The 16,913-nt window shown below is 42.3% G+C and overlaps 1 protein-coding gene across 1 annotated transcript in view; it reads left to right on the top strand.

Annotated features, from left to right (window-relative positions):
- The window catches only part of gtf3c3 (general transcription factor IIIC, polypeptide 3), a 33,690-nt gene that overhangs the window by 10,770 nt on the left and 6,007 nt on the right, over positions 1-16,913 (top strand). The window contains exons 6-13 of the mRNA XM_062054067.1: positions 3,066-3,231; positions 5,713-5,860; positions 5,944-6,082; positions 11,737-11,837; positions 11,924-12,095; positions 13,536-13,738; positions 13,808-13,909; positions 13,987-14,119. Coding sequence (XP_061910051.1) covers positions 3,066-3,231; positions 5,713-5,860; positions 5,944-6,082; positions 11,737-11,837; positions 11,924-12,095; positions 13,536-13,738; positions 13,808-13,909; positions 13,987-14,119 — 1,164 coding nt within the window. The remainder of the gene's footprint in view (positions 1-3,065; positions 3,232-5,712; positions 5,861-5,943; positions 6,083-11,736; positions 11,838-11,923; positions 12,096-13,535; positions 13,739-13,807; positions 13,910-13,986; positions 14,120-16,913) is intronic.

The following is a 16,913-nucleotide window of genomic DNA, read 5'->3' as shown; positions in this document are numbered from 1 at the left end:
CCTAAAGCTGACCAACACGCCGGATTGTAGTCAGCTGGAGGCGTGTCTTAATGAAATTAAACAATGGATGTCCGCTAACTTTTTGCAACTCAACGCTAAGAAAACGGAAATGCTGATTATCGGTCCTGCTCAACACCGACATCTAATTAATAATACCACCTTAACATTTGACAACCAAACAATTACACAAGGCGACTCGGTATAGAATCTGGGTATTATTTTCGACCCAACTCTCTCGTTTGAGTCACACATTTAGAGTGTTACTAAAACGGCCTTCTTTCATCTCCGTAATATCGCTACAATTCGTTCCATTTTGTCCACTAGCGACGCTGAGATCATTATTCATGCGTTCGTTACGTCTCGTCTCGATTACTGTAACATATTATTTTCGGGCCTCCCTATGTCTAGCATTAAAAGATTACAGTTGGTACAAAATGCGGCTGCTAGACTTTTGACAAGAACAAGAAAGTTTGATCATATTACGCCTATACTGGCTCACCTGCACTGGCTTCCTGTGCACTTAAAATGCGACTTTAAGGTTTTACTACTTACATATAAAATACTACACGGTCTAGCTCCATCCTATCTTGCTGATTGTATCGTACCATATGTCCCGGCAAGAAATCTGCGTTCAAAGAACTCCGGCTTATTAGTGATTCCAAGAGCCCAAAAAAAGCTCTGCGGGCTACAGAGCGTTTTCTGTTCAGGCTCCAGTACTATGGAATGCCCTCCCGGTAAAAGTTAGAGATGCTACCTCAGTAGAAGCATTTAAGTCCCATCTTAAAACTCATTTGTATACTCTAGCCTTTAAATAGACCCCCTTCTTAGACCAGTTGATCTGCCGTTTTCTTTTCTCCTCTGCCCCCTCGCTGGGTTATTCCGGTTCCGGTGACCATGGATGAGGTGCTGGCTGTCCAGAGCTGAGACCCGGGGTGGACCGCTCGCCTGTGCATCTGTTGGGGACGTCTCTGCGCTACTGACCTGTCTCCGCTCGGGATGGTCTCCTGCTGGCCCCACTATGGACTGGACTCTCACTGTTATGTTGGATCCACTAGGGACTGTACTTAGAGGGGGGGGGGGGGGTTATCCAGATATGCGATCCTCCCCAAGGTTTCTCATTGTCATTCACATCGACGTCCCTTGTGTGGGCTCTGTGCCGAGGATGTCGTTGTGGCTTGTGCAGCCCTTTGAGACTTTTGTGATTTAGGGCTATATAAATAAACATTGATTGATTGATATTTATTGCCACCTTTCCCAACTTCTTTGTCACGTGTTGCTGGCATCAAATTCTAAAGTTAATGATTATTTGCAAAAAAAAAAAAAAGTTTATCAGTTTGAACATCAAATATGTTGTCTTTGTAGCATATTCAACTGAATATGGGTTGAAAATGATTTGCAAATCATTGTATTCCGTTTATATTTACATCTAACACAATTTCCCAACTCATATGGAAACGGGGTTTGTACACACATACACAGTACAGGCCAAAAGTTTGGACACACCTCATTTCAATGTGTTTTCTTTATTTTCATGACTATTTACATTGTAGATTGTCACTGAAGACATCAAAACTATGACACCTGTGAAGTGAAAACCATGTCAGGTGATTGATTACCTCTTGAAGCTCATCGAGAGAATGCCTAGAGTGTGCTAAACAGTAATCAAAGCAAATGGTGGCTATTTTGAAGAAACTAGAATATAAAACATGTTTTCACTTATTTCACCTTTTTTTGTTAAGTACATAACTCCACATGTGTTCAATCATAGTTTTGATGCCTTTAGTGACAATGTACAATATAAATAGTCATTAAAATAAAGAAAACGCATTGAATGAGAAGGTGTGTCCAAACCTTTGGCCTGTACTGTATATGTGTGTGTGTGTGTGTATGTATATACATTCAAGTTAAAGTACCCCTGATTGTCACACACACACTAGGTGTAGCGAAATTATTCTCTGCATTTGACCCATCACTCTTGATCATCCCCTGGGAGGTGAGGGGAGCAGTGAGCAGCAGCGGTGGACGCGCCCGGGAATAATTTTTGGTGATTCAACCCCCAATTCCAACCCTTGATGCTGAGTGCCAAGCAGGGAGGTAACGGGTCCCATTTTTATAGTCTTTGGTATGAGATATATATATACATATATACACTACCGTTCAAAAGTTTGGGGTCACATTGAAATGTCCTTATTTTTGAAGGAAAAGCACTGTACTTTACAATGAAGATAACTTTAAACTAGTCTTAACTTTAAAGAAATACACTCTATACATTGCTAATGTGGTAAATGACTATTCTAGCTGCAAATGTCTGGTTTTTGGTGCAATATCTACATAGGTGTATAAAGGCCCATTTCCAGCAACTATCACTCCAGTGTTCTAATGGTACAGTGTGTTTGCTCATTGGCTCAGAAGGCTAATTGATGATTAGAAAACCCTTGTGCAATCATGTTCACACATCTGAAAACCGTTTAGCTCGTTACAGAAGCTACAAAACTGACCTTCCTTTGAGCAGATTGAGTTTCTGGAGCATCACATTTGTGGGGTCAATTAAACGCTCAAAATGGCCAGAAAAAGAGAACTTTCATCTGAAACTCGACAGTCTATTCTAGTTCTTAGAAATGAAGGCTATTCCACAAAATTGTTTGGGTGACCCCAAACTTTTGAAAGGTAGTGTATATATATATATATATATATATATATATATATATATATATATATATATATATATATATATATATGTATATATATATAAAGGGATAAGCTATATATATATATATATATATATATATATATATATATATATATATATATATATATATATATATATATATATATATATATATATTTTATATATATATATATATACACACATACATACATACAAATACAAATACATATAGATAGTCCGGTCCTTAGCCAAATTCTTTTATCCCAATGTGGCCCCCAAGTCAAAAAGTTTAGGGACCCCTGTTCTAACCCATGATGAGTGCATTTCAAAATCTGGAAATGATCTGAACTTCAGTCTTATGGGAAAGTGCCATTAAAATAAATGATCCTTACTACAGCTGTCAAGTACGCTCCCACCAACGTGCGCTACCTGTGGGACCGCTGTAGTCTCCTCATGCGTCTTGGTGAGCACAAGCAGTGTATGGATGGCTACCGTCGGATCCTGTCTCTGCTTCCGCTGGAGGAGGGGGAGAACTTCATGCAGCTGTCTAAGGATATGGCCAAGTAGGGAACTTAGAACAGTGTACATCAACTTCCTGTAAGCTTTTGTCATCAAGTTTTTTATCCCTAACATCTTATCTGGAGGTGGCATAATGATGGCAAAGATGTTCATTGCTTTCGTAAAACAATAACCAATCCACAAAAGTTTCATTGACGAACCAATAAGGCCGACAGTACCGACTTTATCACTTACTATAAGCTTTTAGATTCAACATGGATGACAATAAATTTTTAAAAATAATAATAATATCAAAATAAATTCTAAATAAATTCAGTGATTCCCATGGGACTGCAATCTATATGTGGACTTGGGGTGTAGGTTGTAGATGATGTCATTATCTAACTTGCATAATTAGCCATGACACGTGGGCCAAAAACATGAAAAGTGAAACAACTATATTTGAGTATACAAATTAACTTTTTTCCATCACTTTGTTTGTGTTTTTTAAAGTCGCAAGACTAAGTATCTTAGATGAGGGGATGGGAGCACTGCAGGACCCACTGCTCGTTGAGAAGAATGCCCATCCATCCATTTTCTACCGCTTGTCCCGTCCAAAGACATGTATCTGTTGATTGTCAACGCTAAATTGGCCCTAGTGTGTGAATGTGAGTGTGAATGTTGTCTGTCTATCTGTGTTGGCCCTGTGATGAGGTGGCGACTTGTCCAGGGTGTACCCCGCCTTCTGCCCGAATCCAGAAGGCGGGGATAAATGTTAAACTCTCCAAAAGTGTCCAATAATTTGATTTTTTTTCCAAAAAGGGTATCTGGATGGCTCTGAAAACTCACCAAATATAGCAAAATAGTTTGCAATCCAAACTAACCCCGCATCATCTTATTCTCTGGCAGACCATTTACGTATGTGGGGTAGAAAATGGATGGATGGATGTGTTAAGAAGGACAGTTACTATGCCATCTACTGGACGGAGTAGGCTTGTACAAAATTCCAAACTGAGTGGAGAATGTCTCCCAAATTCCAATTAATTTTCATGAATTTGAATTGGGGCAGCACGGTGGAAGAGGGGTTAGTGCGTCTGCCTCACAATACGAAGGTCCTGAGTAGTCGTGAGTTCAATCCCGGGCTCGGGATCTTTCTGTGTGGAGTTTGCATGTCCTCCCCGTGACTGCGTGGGTTTCCCTCCGGGTACTCCGGCTTCCTCCCACCTCCAAAGACATGCACCTGGGGATAAGTTGATTGGCAACACTAAATTGGCCCTAGTGTGTGAATGTGAGTGTGAATGTTGTCTGTCTATCTGTGTTGGCCCTGTGATGAGGTGGCGACTTGTCCAGGGTGTACCCTCCCTTCCGCCCGATTGTAGCTGAGATAGGCTCCAGCGCCCCCCGCGACCCCGAAGGGAATAAGCGGTAGAAAATGGATGGATGGATGGATGGAATTTGAATTGAGGTTGCAAAGGAAGTAGAATTGACATTTCAATTGATTTTGGTGTATTCCAGACTTATGCTCTCCAGTATATATACAAAGATATATTACTATAACAACAGTTAAAAATAAAAGTGTGTTTTATAAATAAGATGATTTAATTTAATTATATGCATTATATTTAAATTCTATTATACTTTCAAATTAAGCCAAATGGTTGAAAGAATGCTTTATTTTTTCCAAGTATTGGTAATGGATGGAGAAAATGTTTAATTTGAATGTTTGTAAATTATTCTTAGTATTTAGGCCAAACCCTTGTAAATGGGCTGTTTGCAATTATTTCAAAGTTAGATTTTTTATACCAAAGAATATTATGTTACTATCAGTAATTTAATAGAGAATATTAAAAAAAAAAATCACAATAACTAATTCTATTGAATAAAAATGTATCTTCGGCTTGAAGAATTAGTCTGGCTTTCAGGCGGTCACTCATCGCTGTCTCGTACACACGGACATGCCAGGAGCCCGTGCACATACACAGAAGCAGTTTCAGGGAAGCAACAAACAATTTGCAGCCACGTTGTTGTTATGATAGAATACACATTTAATGATAGCTAACATTAGTAGCTAAACCTTGCCAAATTGCTATCATTAGCTGACGACACACAACGCTAATGTCTTTGCGTATGTGTTACGTGGAGCATAGTTTACATCTTTAAAGCCTTTAAAGGCAGCCATGTAAAGGTGTCAAACAACCCCTTAAAAAAAAAAAGCTGTTTTCCTGTTACTTGGAATTTCTGAATTATAATGAATTTCACTCCCTGCAATTCTAAATTCCAAATCAACATCCTGTTGGGTGGTGCCAATTCAATTTATTTTCGATTTTTTCCTAATGAATTTAATTGAAATTCCGAATTTTGCACAAGCCTGTTACGGTAAGGTCATGTGTTTATCATGTCACATATGTCACATGTCACACATCACGTAACTGAGTGAACAATTGTGGGCTGAGGTCCGTAATTATATATCTGCCATGAATAATTCTGGCTTGTAATATTTGTTGAAAACACCCTGTCAGATTTTGATTACCGGTATGTGTTCTTAGGAGTTATTATGAAAGTGGTGACCTGCCCTCAGCACTCGGCGTGATGGAGGAAGCTCTGGCCCGACACCCCAACTTGGTTAGTGATGACATGGTCAACATGGCCGCTGAGCTCTACATTACCAACCACCAATATGACAAGGCTTTGCAGGTATGTATACTGTATGTGCACACTTTACAGCGGTAACGGACATATCTTGTGTGTAAGTAAACAAACATGTTTTTCGCACTCAGATCTTGGTCAATTTTATGGGCGTGGTTCTGGTGCAGGATGAAACTAGCTCACAGTCTGTAGTAGAAGATGAGAATGTGTCAGAGAAGACTGAGGATGAAAATAATGAGGAGGCAAAGAGTGAAGCAGAGAAGAGCCAGCGTAAGTGACTAATAAAACCTTTATTTTTACTATGGGGAAAATAAGTATGTCATCAAATTTTATAAGTTTACCCCCTTTATAAAGATATATTCAGGAATGTTGCAGATCTGGACACACCAGTAAATTGTGAAAAACTGCAAGCAACTGAGATACCCACACAATTTTTGACACACGGCACATTAACCACACTCCCCACCTAAAACTTCCTGCCATTGTTCACTCACAACCAGTGTTGGGTTAGTTACTGAAAACCAGTAACTACTTACAGTTACTAGTTACTTTATTTCAAAAGTAACTCAGTTACTTACACCAAAAAGTAATGTGTTACTGTGAAAAGTAACTATTTAGTTACTTTTTTTTTTCTTCTTTTTTTTTTAAAGCTCCCATTAATGCCCTTTTAGCTTTCATTTCAGTACTGTTATTGCACTGGAGAATAATACAATCTGTTGATCAACTAGACATACATTTTTATCTTCCTTTTAACATAATTAATGAAAAACAGTGCAACATAAAAAGGCATTTCTCCTTTCTTTAAACTTGGATCAAAGACCATTCATAAAAAACAACTTAAAGTGCAACATAAGAAGGCACATAGATAGATTGATAGATAGTACTTTATTGATTCCTTCGGGAGAGTTCGCTCAGGAAAATTAAAATTCATCTTCCTTGAAACATACACTACCGTTCAAAAGTTTGGGGTCACCCAAACAATTTTGTGGAATAGCCTTCATTTCTAAGAGCAAGAATAGACTGTCGAGTTTCAGATGAAAGTTCTCTTTTTCTGGCCATTTTGAGCGTTTAATTGACCCCACAAATGTGATGCTCCAGAAACTCAATCTGCTCAAAGGAAGGTCAGTTTTGTAGCTTCTGTAATGAGCTAAACTGTTTTCAGATGTGTGAACATGATTGCACAAGGGTTTTCTAATCATCTATTAGCCTTCTGAGCCAATGAGCAAACACATTGTACCATTAGAACACTGGAGTGATAGTTTCTGGAAATGGGCCTCTATACACCTATGTAGATATTGCACCAAAAACCAGACATTTGCAGCTAGAATAGTCATTTACCACATTAGCAATGTATAGAGTGTATTTCTTTAAAGTTAAGACTATTTTAAAGTTATCTTCATTGAAAAGTACAGTGCTTTTCCTTCAAAAATAAGGACATTTCAATGTGACCCCAAACTTTTGAACGGTAGTGTAGGTAGTGAAATAAAGCCTGACATCTGGAGTGATACTGCTGTCTTCCACACTTGGAGCCATGGATTGTAGAATCCTTGTTTTCAGTGGCACAGATGGTGAAGTTTCAGTACTCAGTAGAGATGTAACACTTTTGAGGGGTTTAAGCACCTGGAGGACCTCCTCTGCCTCTCTCACATCCTCATCAGACAGGGTGATGATGTCTTTGACATTTGTCTTCAGGGTCTTGTGGGTCAATGCAGAGTATATAGCTGCCTGCTGCTCCAACATATCATAAGTGGAGTTCCACCTCGTTGGGACATCATGTATGAGCTTATGAGTAGGCAGCTTTAGCATTTCTTGCTGTGTCTTGAGCACATGAGCAACTGTTGTGCTTGGGTGGAAGTAGGAAACCACCTTCCTGATCCTCCAAAGGAGGCGCTCCATCCTATTAACTGAGATGCCCTTCTGTGATGCGAAATTCACTACATGTGCAAAGCACCTGTCTTTGGTCTCAGTCCTGCCTCATTCACTGCAATTATTTGATTTTTGGCATTATCACGTGTGACTGGGATATCTTTATCTTCCATTCCTCCACTGCTTGTGTCAGCACCTGTGCAAGGTGACTCTCGTAGAGGGGGCGTGTCTTCTCATCTCCCAGTCTGCTGTGATGAAGTGAGCGCTTATCGTCACATAGTTCCCCTGGACGTCCACCCGTCTGTCATGAGCGCAACCTATGATGCTCGGGATAGTTCATCCACAACTTTTTTCTTCTCCTGCTCATAAAGATCTGGCACAAACTTATCGCTGAAGTGGGTGCGCGACGGGATGTCGTAACGTGGCTCAAGCACGTTCAGCATGTGTTTAAAGCCCTCGTTTTGCACAACCGGAAGCTCTTCCGTTACTCCGCTCGCCATGACCACGCTGTGTGTGGACTGAACGTTCGAACAACTTTTATTTTTTTTCATATATCAAACCGCGGATCACGTGTGTGCCGAACCGAAGATATTGATCCGTTGCAGCACTAGTAAACACAGACACGCCCCCCCCCCTCCCCTCCCCTCCCCTCCCCACACCCAGACACACACAGAGCGCGCCTCCTTTCTTCTCTCCCGCTTATGACAGGAAGATTCAGAAGGACGACACCGCAACTCTCCAATAAAACACACTCAGATCTTCTGTTTCTAGCCAATACTACATACTGTAAAAAATAACGCAGTAACGCATCATGTAGTAACGGTAACTGAGTTACTGAATATAAAAAATAATGCGTTAGATTACTAGTTACCGCCGAAACTGACGGCGTTACAGTAACACGTTACTTTGTAACGCGTTAGTCCCAACACTGCTCACAACACAATCCAGGGTTAAGCCGTTCAAAAATTCATGAATTTTGACTGACTTTGGGTGAATGAGATTTGCAGACAAAAAACATATATAAGTTGAAGCAATATTAATTAATTAGAAAATCTGGGAATTTTTGGAGTCGCAAATGCTAAATTGTGAATATGTGGGGATGCACAGCATTCTCAACTCATTACGGTACTTTTTTTACTGGCATCTGTTTGTCTCGAGAGACAATAGAGTTTTGCGCTCAAATGTCAATTCCTGTGCAACGCCTGTTGTGACTATATAAGCCAATTCTTGACCGACATGCTTTGTTGCAGTTCCTGCACACATATTGTATTGTTGGTTGATTCAGTGGGGGTGTGACTGTTCGCTTTCTACGGTAACGCTTCTCCTCCCATTGTCTTACTCTTCTTAAGTCACTCTGATGTGCGCCCTCCTCCACTAACTTCCTCCATTTCCCACGTTCAGCTGAAGAAGCTTCCCAGTTTAATGGGTTGATGTCACTGGCCTTCATATCACGCTTACACACATCTTTAAATCGAAGGACAGGTCTTCCCACAGCCCTTGTTCCAGAGGCCAGTTCTCCGTACAGGATGTCTTTTGGAATGCGAGTGTCATCCATTCGACTTACATGGCCAAGCCATCTCAGACGTCGTTGTGTAAGGAGAGCGAAGATTGTCTTCATTCCTGTTTTTTCGAGGATATCCTTATTCGGGATGCGATCCTGCCATTTAATTCCCAGAATCCGCCTTAGGCACCGAAGATGGAAGGAGTTCAAACGGCGCTCTTGGCGTGCATACGAGGTCCATGACTCACTGCCATAATGTAGAGTGCTAAGAACACAGGCTTGATAGATCTTATTTTTCGTGTTGATGGTTAGCAGTCTGTTCTCCCAAGCACGCTTGGAGAGTCTAGCCATCGTTGTAGATGCTTTGCCGATGCGGATGTTGATCTCGGCATCGAGAGAGAGATTGCTGGATATGGTTGAGCCAAGATAGGTGAAGTTCTCAACAACTTGCAGGGTGTGGTTTCCAATGGAGATCCTTGGAATGTTGCGCATATCTTGTCCCATAATGTTTGTCTTCTTGAGGCTCATAGTTAAGCCAAAGTCTTTGCATGCATCAGAAAAGCTGTTGATCAGCCTCTGTAGTGCTTCCTCTGATGGTGAGGCCAGAGCAGCATCATCTGCGAAGAGCATCTCTCTGATGAGGACTTTACGCACTCTAGTCTTTGCCCGGAGACGTGCGAGGTTGAACAGTTTCCCGTCGCTCCTTGTGTGCAGGTAAACACCATCGTCAGATGATTTGAATGCTTCTGACAATAGCAACGAGAAGAAGATTCCGAAGAGCGTGGGAGCAAGCACGCATCCTTGCTTCACTCCATTCTCAATTGGGAATGGGGCTGATGCGGAGCCGTCATACTGGATAGTTCCTTGCGTATCTTCATGGAATGATGTTATCAGCTTTAGCAGCTTTGGTGGGCAGCCTATCTTGTGCAAAAGCTTGAAGAGAGCCTTCCTGCTAACTAAATCGAAGGCCTTTGTAAGGTCGATGAAGGCGATATACAATGGTTGTCTCTGCTCACGGCATTTCTCTTGTAATTGTCTGATAGAAAATATCATGTCGATGGTCGATCTCCCCGACCTGAATCCACATTGCGATTCTGGATATACACGGGCCGCAAGCAATTGCAGTCTGTTGAGTAACACTCTAGCGAAGGTCTTCCCGACAGTGCTTAGGAGGGATATTCCACGGTAATTGTTGCAGTCGCTGCGATCTCCTTTATTTTTGTACAGTGCGATGATGTTTGAGTCACGCATATCCTGAGGAATTGTTCCTTCATCCCAGCATTGACATAGAAGCTCATGAAGATGGTCTAGAAGAACAGTGTCCTTACTGTTCTTGATGATCTCAGTGGGAATGCCATCGTTCCCCGGAGCTTTGCCACAGGTAAGGGAGTTGACTGCCTTCTTGAGCTCCGCTAAGGTTGGGAGCTTGTCGAGATCATCCATGACAGGTAGGTTCTCGATGCTTTCAATTGTAATGTCTTTGACTGCAATATCCCGGGAGTAGAGTTCCTGATAGTGCTCGACCCATCTTTCCATCTGGAGCGCACGGTCTGTGATGACTTCTCCAGTGGAGGATTTCAGTGGCACTACCTTCTTGGTAGTTGGTCCGAAAGCTCTCTTCATACCTTCATACATGCCACGAGAATCACCGTTATCTGCAGCCAGTTGGATACTCTCGCAGAGGCCGAGCCAGTAGCTGTTAGCACATTTCCTTGCAATGCGTTTGGCATTATTTCTTGTCTTCCTGAGAGCTTCAAGTGTCTTTGCAGATGGATCGTTCTTATAACTCATTTGGGCTGTTCTCTTGGCTTCGATGATGGGCTCCATCTCTGCAAGCCCAGCGACAAACCAGTCTGGGTTCTTCTTTTCTCTCTTACCATAGATGGCCATGGTTGTGCTGTGAACAGCATCGCGGATGTAGTTCCATCGTTCTTACGGTACTAAACACATGCAAACTACATAACGGAGGCAAAGCTGGTTTACTAAGGTCATGAGCAGAGAATTGTGTCTCTTAGGTGAGCAGAAGAAGGGAGTGCAATCCATTTAGCTTGTCTTTCTTTAATGTGTATTTTCTTGCATTTGGATCATTCCCGACGCATGAATGCGTTGCAGTGTTGTGCTAAGAATAGTTTTTATTATTTTTTTAAAAGAAAAAAAAAGAAAATTATTGTCTATAGATTACAATCTATAATGCAGAAAGGGTGGTACATATTATCAACAACATTGCACACTGGTTGGAGAGCATGATAACATGAATATAGAGGGAAATTAGTATTTCCATGGTCACATAATGCCAGTAGTACACGCAACAACCTCATTTAGGACTTGGTATATCACCCGCAATACGCCTACTAATAGTTTATAGTTAGCACGCACTGTTTAACGTGTGGTATTTTGTGCTAAGTAGATCAGACCCAAGTGTATAAAAGACACCTTTCACACAAATACTCTTTTATTGAAACCTTTCTACCACTGTGGGCAAGACCAAAGAGCTGCCAAAGGTTGAGCCAAGTTCAACTACAGTAAAGATAATGAGGATGTGTTTATGCATCCACAGCTGAAATCAAGGATGTTGAAGTTCCCGACAGCGTACCGGTGGACCTGAAGGCCAAGCTGATTGTCTGCCTCATTCACATGCGCATCCATGAACCCCTGGAGGTAGCTTAGTTTTTACAAGTGTGACAAATTTCAGACAGACATACTTTGAGACTTTTTTTCCTGGATTTTGTTCCACTCAAACGCAGACCCTGGTTTCCTCACTGATGGAGCAGAGTGCAGAAGAGATTGGTGACTTGTACCTGGATGTGGGCGAGGCCTACCTGGAGATGGGAGACTACCTGTCTGCTTTACCTTTACTGTCTGTGCTGGTCATATCTGAGAAGTACAACCTGGCTGTGGTATGGCTTCGTCACGCAGGTATGACTTCCAGGACAATGATGATCACCATTGTCTTGTTTTTATTCCATTTATGAATTATTGATCACCGGGAAGTTCCTTTTCTGCCATATATGATAATGCCATATACTGTAAGGAATTGTAACGACAAGCTACAAACAGTCTTATTATCATCTGTTTATGAGTGAGGGCGAACAGGTAGCGCCGAATGTATTTGTGGTGTTCCAAATGTATTTATGTATTTTTTTATTTATTTTTATTTATTGGTGGCTGGAGGCCACCAAAAAATAAATGTATGCAAATGTGACAGTCTCCAGCTGTCGGGTGGGTTCTCAGGACCAGCAAGGAAAGAAATGTTGCGGGCAGGTTTAGACTTCTTTTATTTTTGCAAATAAAGTCTCTTACGGATGCCTTTCCAGCCTTTCCGTTCTTCCGCTCGCTCCTCCGTCTTCTTTCCAGCAGCGCGTCGTCGTCTTCCTTGGGCTCTCTTGCGCTCTCGCTCAGCATCAGCCTCTCGTTGTGTCTTCTTTCTTTCTCCGTTTCTCTCCCCGACGTTTACGTCTCCCGCCCTTTTATACGGTGCGAGAGGATGACCACCTTGTCCGCAGCTGCGCGATCCACGCACCTTGTCCTGATTGCGGCGTCACTCCCGGCGTGCCCCGCCTCCCTGCTCGCTCGTCATCCACGCCTCCTCGCCGCCATCTTGGAGCGGGCTCCGGTGTGCCCTGCTTCGCCGCTGGACCGCCGGCCACGCCTCCTCGCCGCCATCTCGGAGTCGGCCCCGGCGGGACACGCCTCGCTGTCGGTCCGCCGGCCCCGCCTCCCCACAGCAAAACACTGCGATGATCCCACATCCCAAAGTCAAACACCAAATGCCTCGACAGGAGCTTTCTCCACTTTGCTAATACAATATGGAACAGTACTCATGCCTTTATGAAGAGGCTGAACAAACACCTCCTCAATTTGTGACTGTAATCCTTTCAAGCTCATTGACTTTTAATCATCAAACATAAAGTTCATACAGTATATGCCTCTGAGTAAATGCAAATCAGGGATAGGTTCTTTGAATGTATTTTCTTAAACCTGTATCTGCAAAAGCGTGATAAAAAAAAATTAAAATGACATGTCAGAAAAGCCTGCATTATCTGAGCTTAGACCTTGTACCTAGCTTATACTTTGGTAGGGTAGTGTAGTCAAAATTTTACGTGTTGACAAGCCAACGTTTTGAATTTGACAAACATATTTGAATATGGTTCTTATTATGACAAAAGGCAGTTCTACTAAATTACAGTGCCAATCAAAATTGAGAATTTATTAATATGTTAAAAATAATTTGGGACACAGTGTCATGCATTCAGCCTTGATGGAGGTTCTTAACATTATTAATCTGTACTTAATGTTGTGGCCAATGAGTATGTTTGCCAAACTATTAGTGATCAGCAACTTTCACCTCCCCTGCAGAGTGTCTCAAGGCTTTGGGTGAGATGGAAGCAGCGACCAAAAGCTTCACCAAAGTGGTCGAGTTGGCACCGCAGCACCTGGAAGCCCGGCTCTCACTCGCCACATTGCAGCAGCAGCTTGGCCGTCCGGATTGCGCCCTCAAAGCCCTGGAGTCCATGTATGACAACGACACACTGGCACAAGACTCATCGGCAGCGCAAAAGGCAGGTTGTATTTTTTTGTATGAGACTGAATTTAAAAGATGACGCTCGCAATATGACAAATCTTTGCAGGAACTAAAGCTCCTTCTGCATCGGTCCACGCTGCTGAAAACGCAGGGACACATCCAGCACTATCTGGACGCCATGATCACCATGATCTCCATGCTGCTCAAGGTACAGTTATAGCTTCATGTTGTCTTTCTGCTGTATAAAATACACAAATCGAAGCACTGTGTGTGTTTATATTCAAGGTGGCCATGCAGCGAGCCAAGGTCTGTGTGCGTTCCATCATCATGTCAGGCGAGAATCACCTGCGCTTGGTGAAGGTTGAAGACATGATGCTGGACATTGGGGACCCTGAAGCTGCGTACTTGGACATCACTTGTACGTACATTGTGTGTGAGGTGCAGATTTGTGTCATTTCTGCTGTATTTTGTAGTGCCCAAGAATAACTGAATAACATCTGCGGTCCCCTCCAAGGTTTCTCACTGTCATCCCATTGGGTTGAGTTTTTTCTTGCCCTGATGTGAGATCTGAGCCGAGGATGTCGTTGTGGCTTGTGCAGCCCTTTAAGACACTCATGATCAGAATCAGAATCAGAATCAGAATAGTTTTTATTGCCATTGTTTGAAAACGGGTTCACAAACTAGGTATTTTTCTTGGTGCAATCGTACAACATAAAACACATATAACACAGAATAGGTAATAAAATGAGCTGTAACTGAGCCATCAGATCTTGTTATTGTTCATGTGCCTGATGGCCGAGGGGAAAAAATTGTTCAGGTGGCGGGAGGTGTGGGTCTGGATGGACCGTAGTCTCCTGCCTTAGGGGAGAGGGGAAAATAGTTTGTGTCCAGGGTGAGAAGAGTCAGCTGTGATCCGACCCACACGCCTCCTGGTCCTGGAGGAGAACAGGTCCTGGAGGGATGGGAGCTTGCAGCCAATTACCTTCTCAGCAGCACGTACGATGCGCTGCATACGATGCTTATCCTGGACTGTGGCGCCGGGGATCCACACGGTGATGGAGGAGGTGAGGATAGACTCGATGATGGCTGAGTAAAACTGCACCAGCATCTCGGTCAGCACCTTAAGTTTCCTCAGCTGCCGCAGGAAGTACATCCTCTTCTTGATGAGGGAGCTGATGGTCGGCTCCCACTTGAGGTCCTGGGTGATGGTGGTGCCCAAGAAACGGAAGGAGTCCACAATGGGGGGTGGGAGAGTCAATCAGGGTGAGGGGGGATGGTGGGGCTGTGACTTTCCTGAAGTCCATGATCATCTCCACTGTTTTCTGGGCGTTCAGCTTCAGGTTGTTGAGGCTGCACCAGGATGCCAGCCGGTCCACCTTTCTCCTGTAGGCGGACTGGTCGCCATCCGAGATGAGCCCGATGAGGGTAGTGTCGTCCGCAAACTTGAGCAGCTTTACGGACTGGTGACTGGAGGTGCAGCAGTTTGTATACAGGGAGAAGAGCCAGGGGGAGAGTACACAGCCCTGAGGAGTACCAGTGTTCGTGGTGATTTAGGGCTATATAAGTAAACTTTGATTGATTGATTGACATACACGAGGAGGGAATGATGGTAGTTTTGGGACAGAATCCAGAAGAAAAGAAAAGACTATAAAAAAAAAAAAATGAAGACAAACTTCATATTCTACTGAGAGAACCAAAGGGGAGTTGTTCTCAACAAAGTAGCCCTAATGCGTTTTTGAATGTTTTTTTAAACTTCTTGATTAGCTACTTTCTGTACCACGTCACAATTCATTGAATGATGATTTAGGAGGTATCAGCTTTTCCCACGGACATAAAGAGTTTTGATCAAGAATATTGAACAAGTTCAATACTCATGGTTGTCCGCACAACCCGTTGTGGAGCCAATTATTACAAATTTACTCTTAACACAACTCAGACCACAAGACAATCCTTTTGGAAATAAGATAATCAGGCTTTTGTGGTTTTTGGTTGGAAAGGTAAAAATCAGATTTTTTTCTTTGTCAGTGCGAACAGTGCAATTTCAAATTTTTACAGGCCTCTTCTATATGTGGATAAAAATCAGATTAGTATGTGATACAACTGCAGTCTGAACGCTCCCGCGCTTTGGTTGCATTCATCTGACCCGATTGCATCAAGAAGCGATAAGCCTCATAATTATTCACCAAAATAGAGGGTTACCAAATAAATAGTTGACAAATGAATAGAAAACGGGTGAAAATAATATTTTCGAAGCTCGCGTCAATGTTCCACCACTCCCATGGCTACGACTGCTCGCCCACAGACACGCTCAATGGAGCAGGCATCAAAGCAAAATATTCTGCAAACTGCCATAGCCAACATACTTGCTCTCTTCTTTCTTAATCTTCTCCAAGGTATAATTTGGTTTAAACAAATGTTGAATAATATTGCACAAAATCCTTGACATTGCCACGTATGCGCCACGTTTACTTCCGTAAACACTGCAGGACGTGTGACATCATGACATCATGTCTGCATGCGGGTCAGTTCGTGTTCACATTACAGAATGCATTTTTCTGTAATGTGAACCACTACATAAAAATATCGGATTTGACAAAAAAATCAAAATTGGGCATCCTATCCTGCAGTGTGAACGTAGTTTAAGTTTCACTTTCGCGTTGCCTCACTCAGCTATGGTGTTGTCGAGGACCGCCGAACAAAGTGGGACATCTCATTGCTTAGCGAAATAACATTAAAAACATGGAACAAATTGTGGGCTGGTACATGTATGCTTTACATTTTACCTGTTGTGTGACATTTTATACAAACCCCGTTTCCATATGAGTTGGGAAATTGTGTTAGATATAAATATAAACGGAATATAATGATTTTCAAATAATTTTCAACCCATATTCAGTTGAATATGCTACAAAGACAACATATTTGATGTTCAAACTGATAAACGTTTTTTTTTTTTGCAAATAATCATTAACTTTAGAATTTGATGCCAGCAACACGTGACAAAGAAGTTGGGAAAGATGACAATAAATACTGATAAAGTTGAGGAATGCTCATCAAACACTTATTTGGAACATCCCACAAGTGAACAGGCAAATTGGGAACAGGTGGGTGCCATGATTGGGTATAAAAGTAGATTCCATGAAATGCTCAGTCATTCACAAACAAGGATGGGGCGAGGGTCACCACTTTGTCAACAAATGCGTGAGCAAATT

This window comes from Entelurus aequoreus, linkage group LG07, assembly GCF_033978785.1.
Source record: "Entelurus aequoreus isolate RoL-2023_Sb linkage group LG07, RoL_Eaeq_v1.1, whole genome shotgun sequence".
NCBI classification, from domain to species: Eukaryota; Metazoa; Chordata; class Actinopteri; order Syngnathiformes; family Syngnathidae; genus Entelurus; species Entelurus aequoreus.
This window is presented reverse-complemented; position numbering and strand designations above follow the sequence as displayed.